The sequence below is a fragment of the Euprymna scolopes genome, chromosome 33, assembly GCF_053919585.1.
Source record: "Euprymna scolopes isolate OS-2025 chromosome 33, ASM5391958v1, whole genome shotgun sequence".
NCBI classification, from domain to species: domain Eukaryota; kingdom Metazoa; phylum Mollusca; class Cephalopoda; order Sepiida; family Sepiolidae; genus Euprymna; species Euprymna scolopes.
The window spans coordinates 71,562,153-71,583,111 of NC_136514.1; the positions used below are offsets into that span (position 1 = coordinate 71,562,153).

The 20,959-nt window shown below is 29.9% G+C and overlaps 1 protein-coding gene across 1 annotated transcript in view; it reads right to left on the bottom strand.

Moving 5' to 3' along the window:
- The window catches only part of LOC145258293 (uncharacterized), a 220,479-nt gene that overhangs the window by 52,781 nt on the left and 146,739 nt on the right, over positions 1 to 20,959 (bottom strand). Inside the window, exons 27-31 of the mRNA XM_080116327.1 lie at positions 18,315 to 18,404; positions 16,296 to 16,458; positions 15,860 to 15,955; positions 12,862 to 13,027; positions 9,952 to 10,077 (exon numbers count right to left, since the gene is read on the bottom strand). Coding sequence (XP_079972453.1) covers positions 9,952 to 10,077; positions 12,862 to 13,027; positions 15,860 to 15,955; positions 16,296 to 16,458; positions 18,315 to 18,404 — 641 coding nt within the window. The remainder of the gene's footprint in view (positions 1 to 9,951; positions 10,078 to 12,861; positions 13,028 to 15,859; positions 15,956 to 16,295; positions 16,459 to 18,314; positions 18,405 to 20,959) is intronic.

The window sequence follows — 20,959 nt, forward strand, 5'->3', positions numbered from 1 at the left end:
ATAAGCAATATACAGATTGAAATTAAATATAAACGAATGTATGCAAAAGTATAAAAATATACAGATAGGAATTAAATATAAACGAATGTATGAAAAAGTATAAAAATATACGGATAGGAATTAAATATAAACGAATGTATGAGAAATTATAAAAAATATACAGATAGGAATTAAATATAAACGAATGTATGAAAAAGTATAAAAATATACAGATAGGAATTAAATATAAACGAATGTATGAAAAAGTATAAAAATATACAGATAGGAATTAAATATAAACGAATGTATGAAAAAGTATAAAAATATACAGATAGAAATTAAATATAAACGAATGTATGAAAAAGTATAAAAATATACAGATAGGAATTAAATATAAACGAATGTATGAAAAAGTATAAAAATATACGGATAGGAATTAAATATAAACGAATGTATGAAAAAGTATAAAAATATACAGATTGAAATTAAATATAAACGAATGTATGAAAAAGTATAAAAATATACAGATAGGAATTAAATATAAACGAATGTATGAAAAAGTATAAAAATATACGGATAGGAATTAAATATAAACGAATGTATGAAAAAGTATAAAAAATATACAGATAGGAATTAAATATAAACGGATGTATGAAAAAGTATAAAAAATATACAGATTGAAATTAAATATAAACGAATGTATGAAAAAGTATAAAAATATGCAGATTGGAATTAAATATAAACGAATGTATGAAAAAGTATAAAAAATATACAGATTGAAATTAAATATAAACGAATGTATGAAAATGTATAAAAAATATACAGATTGGAATTAAATATAAACGAATGTATGAAAAAGTATAAAAATATGCAGATAGGAATTAAATATAAACGAATGTATGAAAAAGTATAAAAATATACGGATAGGAATTAAATATAAACGAATGTATGAAAAAGTATAAGCAATATACAGATTGAAATTAAATATAAACGAATGTATGAAAAAGTATAAGCAATATACAGATTGAAATTAAATATAAACGAATGTATGAAAAAGTATAAAAATATACAGATAGGAATTAAATATAAACGAATGTATGAAAAAGTATAAAAAATATACAGATAGGAATTAAATATAAACGAATGTATGAAAAAGTATAAAAAATATACAGATTGAAATTAAATATAAACGAATGTATGAAAAAGTATAAAAATATGCAGATCGGAATTAAATATAAACGAATGTATGAAAATGTATAAAAATATACAGATTGGAATTAAATATAAACGAATGTATGAAAAAGTATAAAAATATACAGATAGGAATTAAATATAAACGAATGTATGAAAAAATATAAAAATATACAGATAGGAATTAAATATAAACGAATGTATGAAAAAGTATAAAAATATACAGATAGGAATTAAATATAAACGAATGTATGAAAAAGTATAAAAATATACAGATAGGAATTAAATATAAACGAATGTATGAAAAAGTATAAAAATATACAGATTGGAATTAAATATAAACGAATGTATGAAAAAGTATAAAAATATACGGATAGGAATTAAATATAAACGAATGTATGAAAAAGTATAAAAAATAAAAAGTAAACAAATAATTAATAAATAAGTAAATGCCTAAAATAACTAATTAATTTAATAGATAAATACATAAAAAATAGATCAATAAATCAATAAAAAAGTAACTGAAGACATCAATAGAATAACGAAATAAATAAAGACGTGCAATGTAAAGGAAAATATGAAATATGAATAGAAAATATGAAATATGAATAGAAGATATTAAATAAGTAAATAAATTAATTAAAACGATATAGTGAAATGAAGGTTAAGTTATATTTCTAATTAGGTGGTTAAATTAATATTTAGAATCTATATGGAATTTGGCAGATAGAAGAGGAGTATGGAGGTTTGAAGGAGTATATGCGTAAGGGTTAAAAGTCATAATAGTCTAGGTGAATTTGAATATGAAGAAATGAAGTCGGGGTCTGAAATAGTGCCTTGAAAAGTAAAGATCTGAATTACTATTTTTGGTTGAGATGTACTAAATTTACTTGGGTTACAAATAAGCATATCATGATATAGATACACGATCATGAGAGAACATGTACACACACACACACACACACACACACACACACACATATATATATATATATATATATATATATATATATATATATATATATATATATATATATATATACATAAATATATACTAGGTGCCGGAGTTGCCCGAGTGTTTGGGAGTGTGTGTTGAGCAAAAAATAAAAAAATGGTAGTATGCAGGCAGGTTCGAACCAGTACCGTGAAGAAGGAAAAAGAATGTGAAAAAAAGAAACGTAACGTCTTTGCTCTTGCGTCTATCACCAAGCCGGAAGTGGCGAAGGTTTAAATTAAGGCTAGTCAATCGAAAAGAGGGGATGCCTTTCGAAAATATCGGCGAAAAAAGCGACCACTCCTTGTATTACATAAGAAGGGGTGTCCCCTTCTCATATAATAAGAAGATAAACTAGATAAGTAAAAATGATATTAGGAATCGAACCTTGTAGGCAAGTTACAAAACATGATGGATAATTGAAATCCTAAAAATGCAGTCGATTCCTAATTCTTTTAGAAGTAACTAAATATTATTTATATCAGAAAAAGAATGATTGTTCATTACTTTAGAAATAACTGGATATTAAATATGTCAGTTAAATGAATGGCCAATGCGAGTTTATAAATTAAAAATAGGTTAGATATGGAATCATTAAAATTGGGAATTCTTTATTTGCCAAAAGTGTGTTTGGACAGACATATGTAAAATTCATTCACGTAGAAGAGCCACAGCCTGACGTCATAAACAAAGGAGATTCTCAATATATTGAAACAGGGTTCGAATTAGATAAGAGAGAATCAGACAAACACAGTCATAGTTAGATACTAGAGTTGGACAGCGACTCTAGTGAAGCTGAAGCCCTTAGAGGCGAAGGGTGGAAGAGAGAATATGTAGCTATACAAGTTTGAATTCCTGACATCACCAACTAGCCGGCTGAAGACTAAAGAAATCATCTAATATTTTGTAACTGTTTGTTTCATGTCGTCATTGCAACTGAAAGATGTGTTTTGTCCATCATCATCTGTAACGAACATTTGTATAATGTCCCCGCCATTATCATCAATAATGTATCTCCCATCTATCTGTGTTAACAAGAACTGTTGCATAAATGTCTCTCTCGGTTATGAGTCCCCATTATAGTCCCCAATATGTACCCACTACACAACATTTGAGTGTGAAGGAATTAATGTTTTTGGCCAAATTTTCGGTATTTGTAATCTGAAGCGTCGAGCTTCCAAACGATACTGATCTCATTAAAATCAGTCGCCTCTGACTGAAAAAGTTTAAAGCATACATACATACATACATACATACATACATACATGTGATATTTTAAATTTTATATATATATATATATATATATATATATATATATATATATATATATATATATATATATATAATGGGTTAAGAAATTCCAACGAGAGAAAGATGTATATTTAAATAAGGGGGTGGTCACCAACAATGTGTATTTTTAACATTATTTTATTATTCCGTGTTTTGGTTTTTCATTGAAAATTATGTTTAGATCATTGTAATAATGTTTTTAAACTATTGAAATAGTTTTTAACGCGTTTTAGACGTTCTGTGAAGCGTCCTCTTCAGAAAGTATTTAAAATGTAAAATATTTAGAATATACTTAAGATGTGTTTAAAATGTAAAAGAGCATTTTCGTAGTTCCAAAACACGGAATAATAAAACAATGTTAAAAAATACACATTGTTGGCGACCCCCCTCATTAATATATATATATATATATATATATATATGCAAATACAAACATTTATATCCATATACATGAAATGTACCAACAGATATATAAACACGTACATATATATAACAGATAAATATAGACATACGTATATATATATATATATATATATATATATATATATATATATATATATATATATATATATGTGTACAAATACAGCAAAGTCCGCTAATATATGTAAACAACATATGGACATATATACTCTCGTGTACATACTCGAAAAAGAAAAAAGAAAAAGAAAAGGTATGGAGTATATGTGCGTCAGGCACTTAACCGTATTTGTGGATGAGAAGGTGGAGGATTGGATTGTATTCAAGGGTAGATATTAAAATTACAATTGGAGAGGTAAATTTAACCAACAGATATATGACACCGGATAATTGTATGGTGGATAAATAGGGTTAAATGGGATTAAAAATTTATAGTATTGGATATATAAGTTATTCTGTGAGGTAGAGGGGGAGAATAAAGTAGTAAAAGATCTGATGGGATAGGGTAGAGGAAGATTGATGTGGGTGGGTCGAGGTTTGTAGATGTTACGGTAATTAGTTATATGGGACAAGTGGTTGGACTTAAAGTAGAATTTGTCAAATTTATCAAAATTGTACAGGAAAAGCTTTAGAAGAATGCAAAGTTGCTAAGATGTGGGATTTGTAGTGCGTACAGTTTATATTAGTTTCACTTTTTTATTTAGTAGTTATCTCTATCTTTAAAATTGATGATAAAGAGTTTAACATTGAGACAAAGAAAGCATGGGGAATTAAAAGATTTACATGTACAAAATTTTTTAAGAATTTCCCAATTTATTTTAAATTAGATGTATGTAGTGAGTAGTTAGTAAAGTTTTGTTCGGGTTATTAAAGGACCATTTATGCACTCTAACTCTGTTTTTAAAAGAGGTGCCGACCAGCCAATATAATATTTTTTATCGTTTGAGTTTTCTATGGGGGCACTTGTAGCTTTATATACTACCTCTGTTTGTAGGCATTGTTGGTTAAGTGGGCATTCCGATTTATTGATGCAATTACAGTTATTATTGTTATTATTATTTATGTTTTTGTCTTTGTTAAATATCTTTTTATTGTGCTTTTTAATGATCTTTTCTAAGTTATCAGTGCAACTATAAGTAAGTTTAATGGTATTTATATTAAACATTTTATGCAAGATATTATTAGGGGAAGTGGGTATTTAGCAGTTGAAAGAATGTTTTTCCCAGTTTAGTTTTGACTATATATTGAGGGGGGGTTCAATCAAATAACTTTTCTATATCTATTATTCTTATTCAAAACATTCGAGAAATTAGATTCAGTATAATTATTGGTGGCATTGGAGTATCCACTTTCCGTAAGAGCATTTTCATAGAAGGAATTATGTTTATTGAATATTTCTATTTTAGATGAATTGGTGCTAATCCTTTTTTTCTATAAATTTAGGGATATGGTTAATAATGTGTTTAGGATGTTTTTTATATGGTAATCACCACTTATCAAGGCCCGGAAGCCACTCGGGGATAAGGGTTATTTCGTATACAGTAATCAATGGGATAATATCGTGGTAATCATTAGTAATGGAGATTTGATAAAGTGTTTTACTTAAGGGGCCGGTTTATTAGGAATTTGTTTATATTGGACTTGAAGACATTCAAGTTGTAGTCAGGTAGGAAACAGGCAAACGGAAGAGAATTCCACAGGCGTGCACGTCTAAGAAAGTAGCTTTGTTCATGGAATCTACGTTTGGATTTAGGCACAGATAAAGAATGGGGAAAATTATTGACAGTGGTTTCAGCTGGCATATGGTTCATATGAATTATTTGCGAGGTTAAAAATGATGTCAAAGAAGTTAACAGTTTTTAAGTTAGATTGAATGTTTACTTTAGGGCTTATTTAATTAATTTCTATATAGGAACGTGCAAAATTGAATGCCGATGCTCAAAATATATAAACATTTTGGACCCCTCCCTTTACTTAAAAATTCACCAAAATCAGGAAATTAACCAATTTTAATGAAATTTCCAGTATTTAGCAAATAATAATCACAGAATATAATGAACCGGAATATAATGAATTTTATTTAAATCTTAGAGGAAATGTATTATTTTGTTTAAACAAAAATAACTTTACTAAAGAAATTTATTATTTTGTTTAAACAAAAATAACTTTACTAAAGAAATTTATTATTTTGTTTAAACAAAAATATCTTTACTAAAGAAATTTATTATTTTATTTCAACCAAAAATATCTTTACTAAAGAAATGTATTATTTTGTTTAAACAAAAATAACGTTACTAAAGAAATGTATTATTTTGTTTAAACAAAAATATCTTTACTAAAGAAATTTATTATTTTGTTTAAACAAAAATAACTTTACTAAAGAAATTTATTATTTTGTTTAAACAAAAATACCTTTACTAAAGAAATTTATTATTTTGTTTCAACCAAAAATATCTTTACTAAAGAAATGTATTATTTTGTTTAAACAAAAATATCTTTACTAAAGAAATTTATTATTTTGTTTAAACAAAAATATCTTTACTAAAGAAATTTATTATTTTGTTTAAACCAAAAATATCTTTACTAAAGAAATGTATTATTTTGTTTAAACAAAAATAAGTTTATTAAAGAAATGTGTTATTGTGTAAAAACAAAAATGTCTTTACTAAAGAAATGTATTAGTTTGTTTAAACAAAAATAACTTTACTAAAGAAATGTATCATTGTGTTTAAACAAAAATAACTTTACTAAAGAAATGTATTATTTTGTTTAAACAAAAATAACTTTACTAAAGAAATGTATTATTTTGTTTAAACAAAAATAACTTTATTAAAGAAATGTATTATTTTGTTTAAACAAAAATATCTTTACTAAAGAAATGTATTAGTTTGTTTAAACAAAAATAACTTTACAAAAGAAATGTATTATTTTGTTTAAGCAAAAAAAACTTTACTAAAGAAATGTATTATTTTGTTTAAACAAAAATATCTTTACTAAAGAAATGTATTATTTTGTTTAAACAAAAATATCTTTACTAAAGAAATGTATTATTTTGTTTAAACAAAAATAACTTTACTAAAGAAATGTATTATTTTGTTTAAACAAAAATAACTTTACTAAAGAAATGTATCATTGTGTTTAAACAAAAATAACTTTACTAAAGAAATTTATTATTTGGTTTAAGCAAAAAAAACTTTACTAAAGAAATGTATTATTTTGTTTAAACAAAAATACCTTTACTAAAGAAATGTATTATTTTGTTTAAACAAAAATATCTTTACTAAAGAAATGTATTATTTTGTTTAAACAAAAATATCTTTACTAAAGAAATGTATTATTTTGTTTAAACAAAAATAAATTTACTAAAGAAATGTATTAGTTTGTTTAAACAAAAATATCTTTACTAAAGAAATGTATTAGTTTGTTTAAACAAAAATAACTTTATTAAAGAAATGTATTATTTTGTTTAAACAAAAATATCTTTACTAAAGAAATGTATTATTTTGTTTAAACAAAAATATCTTTACTAAAGAAATGTATTATTTAGTTTTAAACAAAAATAACTTTACTAAAGAAATGTATTATTTTGTTTAAACAAAAATAACTTTACTAAAGAAATGTATTATTTTGTTTAAACAAAAATAACTTTACTAAAGAAATGTATTATTTTGTTTAAACAAAAATAAATTTACTAAAGATATGTATTATTGTGTTTTAACAAAAATAACTTTACTAAAGAAATGTATTATTTTGTTTCAACAAAAATATCTTTACTAAAGAAATGTATTATTGTGTTTAAACAAAAATAACTTTACTAAAGTTATGGTTTTCAGTAGAAGTAATGAATGAATTTAATTTTCCTTTTTTTATGAAAATGAAGCAGCGTAAATTATAACAATTTTTAAAAAAATATTATCTTTTTAAAGGACCATTAGGAAAAAAGCCCCTAAAGTCCGTATTAATCAATTCGATATAACTGGAAGAGAAATTAATTTCTCGAACTATTGGTATTACCATTGAATTAAGCATTGTTTATTTAATATTTTCACACAAAAAATTATAATAGCAAAAAACATTTCTACGCTTTTTTTCAATTACAGATTTTGCATAATTTTCTATGCAAGATTTTAATAATTTCCTTTCTCGCATGAATGTGAAACTTTCAGCGTAACATAATTTTTATATAATCTTGAACAATAATCAAACAAAATTAATTTCCAAACAGGAACATAAAAAATAATTAAATTAAAAAATGGTAAAAATGATACAAAAATGTTCAGGATAGGAATGTACGGATGCACGTCTGGGGGAAAAAAAAGAAAACTGTAACCCACCTCCTTTTAATATCATGACTTCATTTTGAAACAGCGTTTCAATTGACTGTAAATTTGGGCTTCCGTATAATCGTGTTTACAAAACTTCATTTGTTGCATTTTGGCGAACAGCACAGTTACTTGCTTTTTGGGGGATAATTAAACTATTTTTTGTACAAACAAGGTGTTTTTTTTAATTTAATTTACTTTACTAATTATCTTTGAAATGGACCCAGAAAACTAATAGGATTTTTACAATGAATTTATTTAACTTCAAAATTTAAATGAATTGGTTAGCTCGCTGTGAAAATATTTTTCTTTTTTTTCATCTGTACAAATATTTCTTTCCTTTAGGAAATTAACTTTAGTCTCTAATCTTTCAAATACAATCAAAAAGTAGTCAGAAACGTACAAAAAATTATGATAAACCGCCTTTCAAACCAAGATCCCCCTATCTTTATTTGTCTATTTTTGCCCGTACCTATTTCTTTAATTAACCTTTTTTTTATATTTTCACATTCAGGGTCATTTGAGTTTTTCACTAAGATAAGACTATCGTCTCTATATATCCATGTTATCTGTTATACAGAATAAAAAGACCAACTAGGTTACAGTGGCCTCAGTTGAGTCTAAAGGCCCATTGGAAGGTCAAAGGACCCAGATTGGTTCTTCTGAGTTTATTGGGTGTCCTAGCTGATTAAGACTGTTTTCCTACATTTTTTAATAATATTGATTTCAAATGGTTATACGTCCGATAGGAGAGAAGCGAAATTTAAAACTTCATCAAACAATTCTTTAGATATGGAAGGGTAGTAACTTTCAATATCGAACTGGATGAAGGCAGCCTTATTTTTATTATGGATATTGTTAAACCATTTAATGGTGTCATTAGTGTTAATCCACTGGTTTAACTTATAATTAGTTTTAATTTGCAAATTGATTCTTTCGAGTATTCTTTTGCTTATTCTGCGTATTTCAGACTTTGTGAGGTTTATAAGTTTAGTTTGAGGTCTCATTTAAAAATTGGGGTTATGATCCTTAAGAAGAAGGTAGGCCTCTTTTTTTGAGAGTTTCCTGACTGTTAATGATGTTGAGTGTGTCAGTAATTTATTTGTTGTCTTAATGTACTTAACTAGATCTGTATTTTATTTTTTTTTATAATTGGTGATAATATTTTCCTTAATTAATTTTATGGGCCCTGTAAAAGTTTTGTGTCTTATCTGCTTTAACATTTTGAGTATAGTTTAGAAGTGTTGATATTTTTCACGAGTTTATATAAGTGGTGCTGGAATGAGTTTTTCTGTGGTATTACCACAGAAAAACTCTATAATAATATATACGAAATCTGCAAGAATTAAAATGTCATATTTAAGTGTACTTTATGACCGGGCTATGCCCGGCGTCCATTCTAGTTTAGATAAATACTTTTGCAGTTTTAACAAAAGAGCTACAATAATATCAGAGCATCTCTATTTAAATCTGAAAATCTGAAAATCTACAGAATGCCAACATCAATATATTACATATGAATGACTTTCCTGTGGAATTTTCACAGGTTCCGCTAGTATATATATATATATATATATATATATATATATATATATATATATATATATATATATATATATATATATATATATAATTAATTATAGTTTTGTTTTTGTTATCCTATAAACTCCTGAATTGTTTATTATCAAGATAATGGTTTCTTCTTCTACAAAAAGAAAGGAAGAAAGATTTATGACAATAAATAAATAATAACATTACCTTTTTCACATTTGTCCCCGGTGCGTCCGGTTGCACATCGACATTTTCCGGTCACTGTGTTGCAGCGTCCCCTTCCACAGTCGCATTTCTTGCAATCCTTTCCGTAATGGTTGTAAATTTTACACACTAAAAAGAAATAAAAGCAAATCAACATCTTCATGGGACATTTATATTGCAGGACTTTTCATAGAGAATGTGCAGATTTTTTTTTTTGCATCACCATTTTTGTTGCTAATGGATAACAGTTGATTACATGGATAGAATGTTAGAACTTGAATGATGAAGAATATTATGATGGCATTTAAAATGATGAATGGAATGAAAAAATTACTCATTACGACGATTTATGGCAAGTATTTGTTTATATTGGATTTGAAAACGACCATGTTCTGGCTAGCAGGGAAGCAATTCCAAGGTAACATGTTCACAGCTGGGATGTTCTTGGAAATAGACTCTTTTAATGGTAATATCGTTGATGTTCGACAGATAGATGACGAATAAAATTCTCTGCAGTTGTGATAGGAAGACGAGTTTTTTCTGTGAATGTCTCAGAATAAGCAACCAGAAATTAGAGCTCACTCAAGTACCTTCCATGAAAGTAACAATAGATGAGATTAATACTAGGAACGTTTGCTTTTCGATAAAGGGACTCTAAAGAAGATATTGATTTTACATTCGAGTACTTCCTCACAAGAATATTATTAGCTGGTGATGTATTGTAGTCGTTACATGTCAACATTCGGGACCCACACGTTGTATGCAGACAGTCGCAAGGAAACAAAGACAAGGAAAGAATTCGACTGTCTTCTTTTCAGTTAAAACAACAAATATTTATTTGCAGGTACTTTCCAGAATAACGCCTTGTATCTTGTACAAAAGTCTTCTCATACTCCAATGTGCTTAACAAGACTCTGCCGTATCAAACACGTGGTACTCTGTCTTTGGTTGACTATCTTTAGAACACGTCTTTTTCTGTCACTCTAGGGCCACATGTGTAACACGTCTTTTTCTGTTCTTCTCGGCCACATCTTTTCTTTTTTATAATCTTTTTCTTTCCTTCTGCCTAGCTCTGACACCTCGCACATGACTCAGGCATTAGCAGATTGATGCTGTTATACGTATATCTTCTCTCTGTTACAATGGAAGCTATAGACATGGACGGATTGAGTAGCTTGGGAGAGATGTTGAAAGATATGCTAAAAGTCTAACATTTAAAGATATTACCAGTTTATGAAATCGACTTACTTGATTGCATAACTCGATTACAGTTGCCAAAACTAGCTAGCTACTGCAAACAAATATATCTTTTTACGGTACATATAATATATACATATATATATATATATCAGATATCATCCCCCACTAGATTGCAACGTCGATTTTGTACTCTTCCAAGGCGCCTCCTTAGATAGTGCATCAGCAACTTTAGGAACATATTGGATATGAGTTTGTATTTTTTTATTTTAAATTTGAAGTGAAAGTCAGCCTTCATTCATTTCAATTACAACAAAATTAGCATCTTGGCGTTGGTAGTACTGCAGTACACACGGTCGTACATCTGCCAAAACTATACATGAACTAATGATGCACTAACTCTTACTAATTAATCATATAAAATATAATATATACAGGGGCATTTTATTGCCGCACATTGTCGCTTCAATTGTTTGTTGAGTTTTTGCTGCCGCATTGGTTCTTCGTTTAGTCAATCTTCTCATCTGTTTAACTTCCACTGCACATGTATGCAAATGGAATGGGGCCATTTTCCTGATAAAATGTCTGTTGGCAGAGGCAGTTGGGAGAGACGTGCTGGAAGTTGAGAGAAAGTTGTCAGTGCCGAAATAGCTTGACGTTAAATGGGCTGGTAAACAGCAAAACAAAATAAACCAAATACAATACGCAAAAGTCCAGCTAGAATTCGTCACTGACAACTTTCTCTCTCAACTTCCAGCACGTCTCTCCCAACTGCCTCTGCCAACAGACATTTTATCAGAAAACTGACCCCATTCCATTTGCATACATGTGCAGTGGAAGATGAGATCTCGTGAGATTCCATGAGACTACACCTTATAACTCTATGGCTGCCATCTTTAATTTCTCTTTCTCTCAGATCCCATCCGAAGGTAAGTTGTATGACCGCATGACACACACACACACACATGGGGCGCTTTTCTCTTTGATTATTACATTCAAATCTACATAGACGAATTAAACTTATTTTCATGCAGAAAGGACACAAGAAGTTCGCTAAGAGAATTTCTTAAAGGTTTTATTTTCGGAAAGAATCAACTCAGGAGTGAGATTAAGGTTCTTTGTGGCTAAATATGTAGTTAACTTCTTAACTTTACTGAAATGGTAACATGTGAACAGGGAGCTTCAAACTTTTCTCATCAGTGGTGTTTCGTACACACTTCTACACACAACTGATTTAAAAATCTTTTCTCTCAGCTCGAAAAACGTGACGTCATTCATCATCTCGACTCATACCACTTCACGTGTCATTGAACTGACCTCTCGTTTTGTTTCAACCTCACATTTTCAAGTTCCTCGCTCATACACAATCTATATGGACTGTCTAAATATCTGCATGCCTGGGCCAATATTAATGTTTTACATTCAACTAAAGGCAACTCTCTTCATCCTTTAAGTTCCCAGTAATGGTTCGATAATGATGTACTATATCTGTATATTTAGTGATTAAATGAGCTTTTGTAGTTATAGTATTTTTAATTTAATATAATGCTTGTGTAATTTTCATGTTTATATATTGTGGCTTGGAAAATGATCCGTTTAAGTAAGCAGTTATCTTGTAAAGGGCATTGGTTCTTTTTTCTATTTTGATGATTACTATTACTATTGCTTGTAATTTTATTCTCATGTGCAAAAAGAATGGAATAATTAAATACTTACTGTCACAGTTTCGTCCCATTGTTCGGGGTGGGCACTGTTTTCGGTCACACGTTTGACCCCCGAAGCCGGTTTTACAATTGCAATTGCCATTAGTGGCGTCACATGGATGACCGTTACAATTACATTTGTTTCGACATGCTGTACCCCAGGTGCCAGGTGGGCAGTCCTAAAACATAGGAAATTAGAATTGAAATCCAAATATTTTTTCATAAAAAACGACACACTTAAAATGTAACAAACATAAAATGATATTTCATATTTGGCGAACATGTAGTGCTGCTCCTTGCTACAGGTAGTGTATTTTAGCTATATAAACATGTGCTAAGAACAGGGCTAACAATTAATATACATGTAATTACATTGGTGAATATAAAGGCTGAATAAAAACATGAATGTTACGAATGGCTCCATAGTTAACAAATGCTAACTCAACAACAAAAATTTTGGATTGGAAGCGAGAAAATGAACAAAATATATTTATATCAACAAATTTGGAAAATTATAAAATATACTTTGAAAGATCAAAGTTTGCTGTGAAGGGTAATTATGTTCAATGGAGATATAGCAGAAAGGTTAAATGGATTTCAGCGTGCGGCATTCCAATCTTCTAGGATGGGTGTTGCTGAGGTTGAGAGTTACGCCGCTACAGCAAATATCCCTCCACCAGTCACAGGTTGATTAATTTCATACAGGATTGTTATTTCTTGGGTTTGGAACGATTTTTATAGGTTGGAAAAATTTCTTTTTTAGTTCACGCATGTCTGCGTAAATCAATTTAATTTTGAAGTGATGAAGAGAACAAATATTTACAAAGTAGAGAAATAAAAAGGGTAGCAATTCAAGACATTTGCTTTTCAGCATTCGTTCGAAACGCATCTTGACGCCTTAAAAGAAGTAAAAAGCAAAGAAGAAAAAAAGAGTGAACAAAGAAAGAAAAGACGGAGCTTGTTCGTCTCATCAATTTCTAATCTATCACAGGAATATTTTGTGTGTAAAGATTTTCATTTCAGCTGAAATATAAGAATAAAATGAGATACGGAAATATTTTAGAATTAGACAAGAGTAACGATTATATTAAGTACTCCGAATTATGTGTACTTAGGCAGCATTTTTGCATTCAAGCAAACATTGTTAAAAATAACAGAAAGCTTCTGTTTTATTATTAGGGCTATGACAACAGCATATTCTTTTCATTTTTTTTTTTTACTCTCCCGTATATATCCGACACAGACACAGTTAATCAACCGAGAACCACATCACTCTATATAAAAGCATATAAGATATCAACAGATACACACTCGAGAGTCCAAACAATGAAAAGAATATGCTGTTGTCCCAGCTCTATTCATTATACACTTTTTCGATTTTTCTTATGATCTTATTGTGTGAAAAAAAATAATATCAGTTCCATATGTGTCACAATCCCAGCAAGACACTGCGGCCCAACATAACACTGTTACCTGAGACTTCAAAAATAATTTAACTAAAAGGAAAATTACCATCTCAAGAATTAATTTGGAAACATACTGTGGAACTCAATGAACTCAAAAACAAGCTGAAGGAGATTATTTTCCTTTTTCCAGTTTTTTTGTTTATTTTCTAAAATCCATGATGATTCGATAAAGAATCAAAAACGTTCGTGACACATATGGAACATATTTTAATTTTTTTTCACAGAAAAATACTATAAGAGTCGAAACAACTAAAAATAAGGTAAAATTAAGCAATAACTCTGTTATTTTTAACAATGTTTGCTTAAATTCATGCACTCTGATACAGACCCATTAATAAAAAAAAGCAGTCAAATAATCTTTATACCGAAATCAGGAATCTTTACAGAATTTTCTAGCAGAATTTATTATTTAATCCAATGTTTGTTTTCGTTTCGTAAATCAATCGTCTTACGTAATCTGCAATTGTATTTTTGTATAACTTTTACTGGGGATTGAACTTCCAACTTCTAGAAGACTATAAGTTAGAACTGATTGTTCCTTAGCATTTATATCTATTGCACCACAGTTGCTTGCAAAAATTTAATTATAAATTTAGAAGCTTTAAATTTATACTTGTGTTAGATGTGTAATCTATGTGTAATCTTACTACACTTACTACACTATTACTATGGGATATGATGGCCCCGGGATACGGTTATTTCAAGTTACGGTGTGGAATACAATTTTCCCCGGCCTCTGATTACGGTATTTGCCTCGCCTTACGGTATTATTTATTACGTTATTTGATTATATACATGTGTATTATATACTGTACTGTATTTTGTTTGTTTTTTTTTACTAATTTTTAAAATCTAATATATAAAATTTTGCTTTGGCCCCAGCAATTTCACCAACCCTGGAATAGAGTAATGCAGTATCCCAGGGTTCTACTCTACTTATTACAATATATATATATATATATATATATATATATATATATATATATATATATATATATATATATATATATATATACTTATGTCTTACAAGAAGAAACCTTCCATGGAAATAGCAATAGAGTAGAGAGAGACTAGCAATGTTTCTTTTGTACGAAAGGAGCTGTAAGAAACAGAAGCAACAAACCTCCACTAGATTTCCAAGTTGATTTTAAACTCTGTCTAAACAATAAAGAATACTCTGAGTGACATCTCCTTAAATGTGGCTAACTCTTATATAGGTAGAAGATTGCATCGAGAGTCAAGTGCTTTCTGGTGCAGTAGAATGATGCAAGAAAGTCAGAAATATCCTCCAAACTTAAGGGATATGCATTTAGATATTCGATCAAGATTTGCCAGATATTTTCGTGGCATGGTTGTCGATAAATAAGAATTGATCTGTGGAGAAACACTGGATTTCTCTAGATCCGTTATGTATCCGTTATGTATCCGTTATGTATCCGTTATGTATCGGGTAAAAGTCAACTGTTTAATGTCACGTTCTTACTTTTTCATAAATAAAATTTAAAAACATCCATTCAGCTTTTAGACAGAATTTTTGACACTTACTTGATCGCAGTTTTCTCCAGTTGTTCCTTTTGGACATTCACAGGATATATTCATCGCCAAGGTACTCTGCTCATCAACGCACTGGCCCCATTTCGGCTACAAAGCAAAAATCATTTCTAAAATTGAATTCCAGTTCTAACGTCGAAACAAATAAAACTCATACTTAACAAGTAAAACATATGCCGTTCCCTTAATGGTTTTACAATACTGTGCAATGTGCATTCATGTCGGACATCCATAAACAGCAAATACAATGTTCTATCTCTATTTATATAAAGTTTGATATGTGAATATATTTATATATTATACGAAGATTCATTGTTAAACCAATCAACCGATCATTATGAATTTTGGAACATAAAATATTTAGTAATAATGATGAAATATAATGATGATGATGATAATAATAGAAAGGACAACCACACTGTTAACCAACCTGCTTAGCATCCACGTCAGCAGTGACACACCAACTTGCACATTTGATCGGGGCTCCCATAGCCCGCCTGGCATATGACTCTGGTTTGGGTCCGAACACAAGCACCATGGAAGTGCCACCACAGAATTGCCTCCTGTCTCCGGGGCATGGACTGTTGCAGTCTCTGTAAATTAAATTCAAATTATATATTTTTTTAAAAGTTGAGCAATAATTATGTTCATATGCAATCGTTGAGAGACCTTTTCTTCTTTTACTTAAGAATCAAGGCCAAAAGCCACTGGAGGATGAGTGAATCAGATGGATTGTCAGTTAAATGATGAAGAATATTATGAGAGGATTGAAAATAATGAAAGTGTGAAGGAGATTTGATTACTTGTGAGGAAGGTTTATGACAAGTATTTCTTACCACTGGATTAGAAGATGGCTATGTTGCAAACTACAGGAAAGCAATCTTGTGCTAACGTGTTCCACAAATACAACTTGAAAAGAAATTTTGTTAATGGAAATTCTGCTTGATGTTAGGCACACTAAAGAAGAAAGACAAATTCTTAGTAGTTGTGGTAGTAAGACGAGTTTTTGCTGTGAATGTCTTATAAGGAGGAATCAGTGTTTGCAGCTCGGTTGAGCACTTTACATGGAAATGACAATAGAGTAGAGAATGACTAACAACGAGGATATTCACTACCGAAATTCGTGCATACTATAAAAACCCAAACACACAGTTTTCTACCATTTTTTTGTAATTTTCTTTCAGCAAGAACACAATAGCATAAATACACAACCAAACTTTCTTGCACAGAAATTCACGAATACACGCTTTCACTTGCAAAGCATGCTAATCTACACACATATTTTCATGCCTATCTTATTTACACATGTGTAAGCGCACAAGGTGATAGCCTAAATGAACATGTGTACTCGATTTCTCATCATAGACAAAACAACTTCTTTCACCTAGAATGTTCTGGAACTTTCTAATCTTTCATATTCTGACAACTCTTTTATCTTACGTTGTCTTAACAAGTTGTCACTAACAATTATCAGTAAAAATGAATTATTTTTTTACACACTGTAACATGCCACCAGCCAAATTAAACATGTTTACTCAAATTAACATGCCACCAGCCAAATTAAACATGTTTACTCAAACTAACATGTCACCAGCCGAATTGAACATGGTTACCCAAATTCTCCTTACACTTGAAAAAACCCTTCTTTCACTTAGAGCATTCTAAGAGTCTGTGACCTTTATCGACCCGAATTCTTTATCTTTCTATGTCATAACAAGTTGTCAATAAAAATTACTTATTTTTTAATATGGATAATTTCTTTCTATTCTTTCATTTGATCACGTCTCAACTTTAACATTGGTCACTCATAGTGCTGTAGTCTCTCCAACAAACTCGCAATTAATAATTTCATACACTTCCAACAGACATGAGAAAATACATTTCCCTGTGTGTGATGTGTTAGGACATGTTCAGTGTTAAATTGTCTCCCTTTGTAGCAAGATAAAAAGTTGTGTTCTTTAGAGTAATCTCCCTTGCTTGTTGTTGTTGATCAGTGACTGGAAAAACAAAGATGGAGGTTTTGATAAATGGCCATGTGCCTATAGTTGAAGTTATGTGAAATATAAACCAACATTGGTAACAAAATGTTTGAAGAAATTATCATTTTCAGCAAACACATTTATAAGAAAAATGACTTTTACAAAACACCTACCGTTTTAGTAATAAAGAGCCGTTACTATCTAAAAAGAAAACTTAATATGTATAAATCACGTATCTTATTCATACTCTTTTATGTTAAATTGTCATTCTTTGTATAAGGATAAAAAGTGTTCTATTCGTGTATGCAGTTCTTAGAGTGATCTCCCTTGCTTGTTGTTGTTGAATACTGGAAAGAAAAGATAGAGGTTTTCATAAACAGTCATGTGAATAGTAAATCCACACAAATGGAATGCAATCGGTTGATCGAGATCTTTGGCATGAGGTGAAGAATGAAAACAAAAGAACTTACGTGTCCTTGCCATAGAACGTTGTGGTCACGTGATCATCGCAATAACATTGGTCTCCATTCGTTGTGCCGGAATAAATATGGCCAGCTTGACTGCAATTATAATGGTAATGTTTAAAACAATTTGATGGAATGTTTTCCGTTGTAAACACACACGCACAAGTACACGCACCTGCACACACACACACACACACACACACACACACACACACACACACGCGCGCACACACGCACAAACACACACACACACGTCAATGTCTATTTTAACAAGAGAATTAAAAAAAAAGTAAATATCCCTTTCTGATAAATGTGTAGTTTTTCACCTAAAATGGTAATAATAATTCATATTATTTTGATTTTTCAGATCCACTGAGGATTTAACCTTCAACCTCCAGAGGAGTGTAACTTACAACTGATTTTACCACTATACAACTGGAGGTTGAAGGTTCAGTTCTCAGTGCGGGTGATACTTAAAATTACAATTGCAAATTACTTAGGATTATCACCCAATCATGAAACCCCATGCATTGAATAAAGAGTTATGTTCAAAATGCCGGACAGATTCCTGATTTCAACAGAAAGATTTCTCAGTTCAACAAGATAAACCTGAACAAGGTCAGTGGTTGCATCGATCAAAACGTGAAAATGGCAATCAAGATGAGAACGGTAGTTCGAAGAAACTAAATAATATGAATAGTTAATCATCATCTAAAAAATTAAAAAAACTTGTTTTCTATTTTAAAGTGTTTTGTCGGTTGCTTTTCGAATCCATTTATTAAAAAAAAAAAGGATTTTATAGTCACAATAGAATTGAAAAAATAAATATTTTCTTACTGTTAGAATTGGTTATACAAATGGACGGGAAACTTAACCTTTTAAAATAACAGAGGATTAGTTGATACCACAGGCGTCCATCATTTTCCGTGAAACACTACAATTTTTTTTTTTTTTTTTTTACATGGAGGTCACCACTTATCAAGGCCCGAAGGCCACTCAGGGATAAGGGTTATTGCGTGTACAGTAATCAATGAGATAGTATTGTAGTAATCATTAGTATTGGAGGTTTTGATAGAGTGTCTTACTTAAGGGGGCGGTTTGTCAGGAGTTTGTTTATGTTGGACTTGAAGACGTCCAAGTTGTAGTCAGGTGGGAAACAGGCAAGCGGCAGAGAGTTCCACTGGCGTGCAGCTCTAAGAAAGAAGCTTTGCTCATGGAATCTACGTTTGGATTTTGGCACAGATAAAGAGTGGGGAAAATTATTGACAGTAGTCTCAGTCAGACGTGACATGAAAGATTGGCGAGGGGGGGGGACGAGGGATTGGAGCTCAGACGAGCACCTGCCATGGAAATAGCGATAAAACAAAAACAGGCTCGCAACGTCTCTTTCGGTGTGTCAGAAATTTCGTGAAAAATAGTGAATAATTCCACTCCGTCTTTCCAAGCTTATAACTCCTCGAAAAATGTAATTCAAGCCCTAATTTTTTTTTCAATTAAAGGAGCAAGGCCAAGGTTTCATAAAAAAAACAAAAAACAAAAAAACAAACAACGTGTTTTTTTTTAAAGGTTTTAAACTTCGGACTTTACACGTAAATTTCTAAAAAACACTACTTTTTTTTGTTTTAAATTTGAATATATTATTTATTGACCTTTTCTCTTCAATTTGTGGTATATAACACTTTGGTGAGTAAATTAAGTATTTACTTATTAATAGACATTTCAAAATGGGAGGCGTGAATTATTCGACCTTCTGTCTTTCCAAGCTTATAACTACTCGAAAAATGTAACTCAAGCCCTAATTTTTTTTTTCAATTAAAGGAGCAAGGACCAAGGTTTCATTAAAAACAAAAAAACAAAAGAAAAAACAAACAACGTGGTTTAAAAAAAAAGGTTTTAAACTTCGAACTTTACAGGTAAATTTCTAAAAAACACTACTTTTTTTTGTTTTAAATTTGAATATATTATTTATTGACCTTTTCTCTTCAATTTGTGATATATAAAACTTTGGTGAGTAAATTAATTATTTACTTTTTAATAGACACTTGAAAATGGGGGGCGTGAATTAAAAAAAAAACGTTTGCCTAAAATATTATGTTCGATTTATTGGAAAGAGCATAAAATTTCACATTGACCCTAAAAATATCGTAAAAATAGAATCAATAGAAAAAATTTTGATAGATTTTTAAAGTTTAAAAATTGAAAAATATTGAGTTCGTAAAATTCATTACTGTTTAAAAAAAAAATATTTCTATTACTTTTTATACAACTTTAATAGTTTATTTTGGAAGTATAATCCATAAAGTAAATAAATAACCCACTTTTAAAAGAGAAATTACGAGTTTTTTATATTTCATTCGCAGTTTCGTGTTAGGGGTGTCAAAAATTCCTACAAAAATTCTGATACACCTAACGTCTCTTCTGTGGGAGAGAGGTTGCAGGGAAGAGAAAAGGGCATCCCCCACTAAACCACGAAGTCTATTTTGTACTCTTTCAAGGCAGGATAGGCTGTTTTTAGCAGCTCCTGCCCAGATGTGGCAGCAGTACTCCATCCTTTGACGTACTTGACTCTTATATAGATAGAGAATTGAATCATCAGTGAGATATCTTCTGGAGCGGTAGAAGGATCCCACCATTTTCCCAGCGACCTTGGC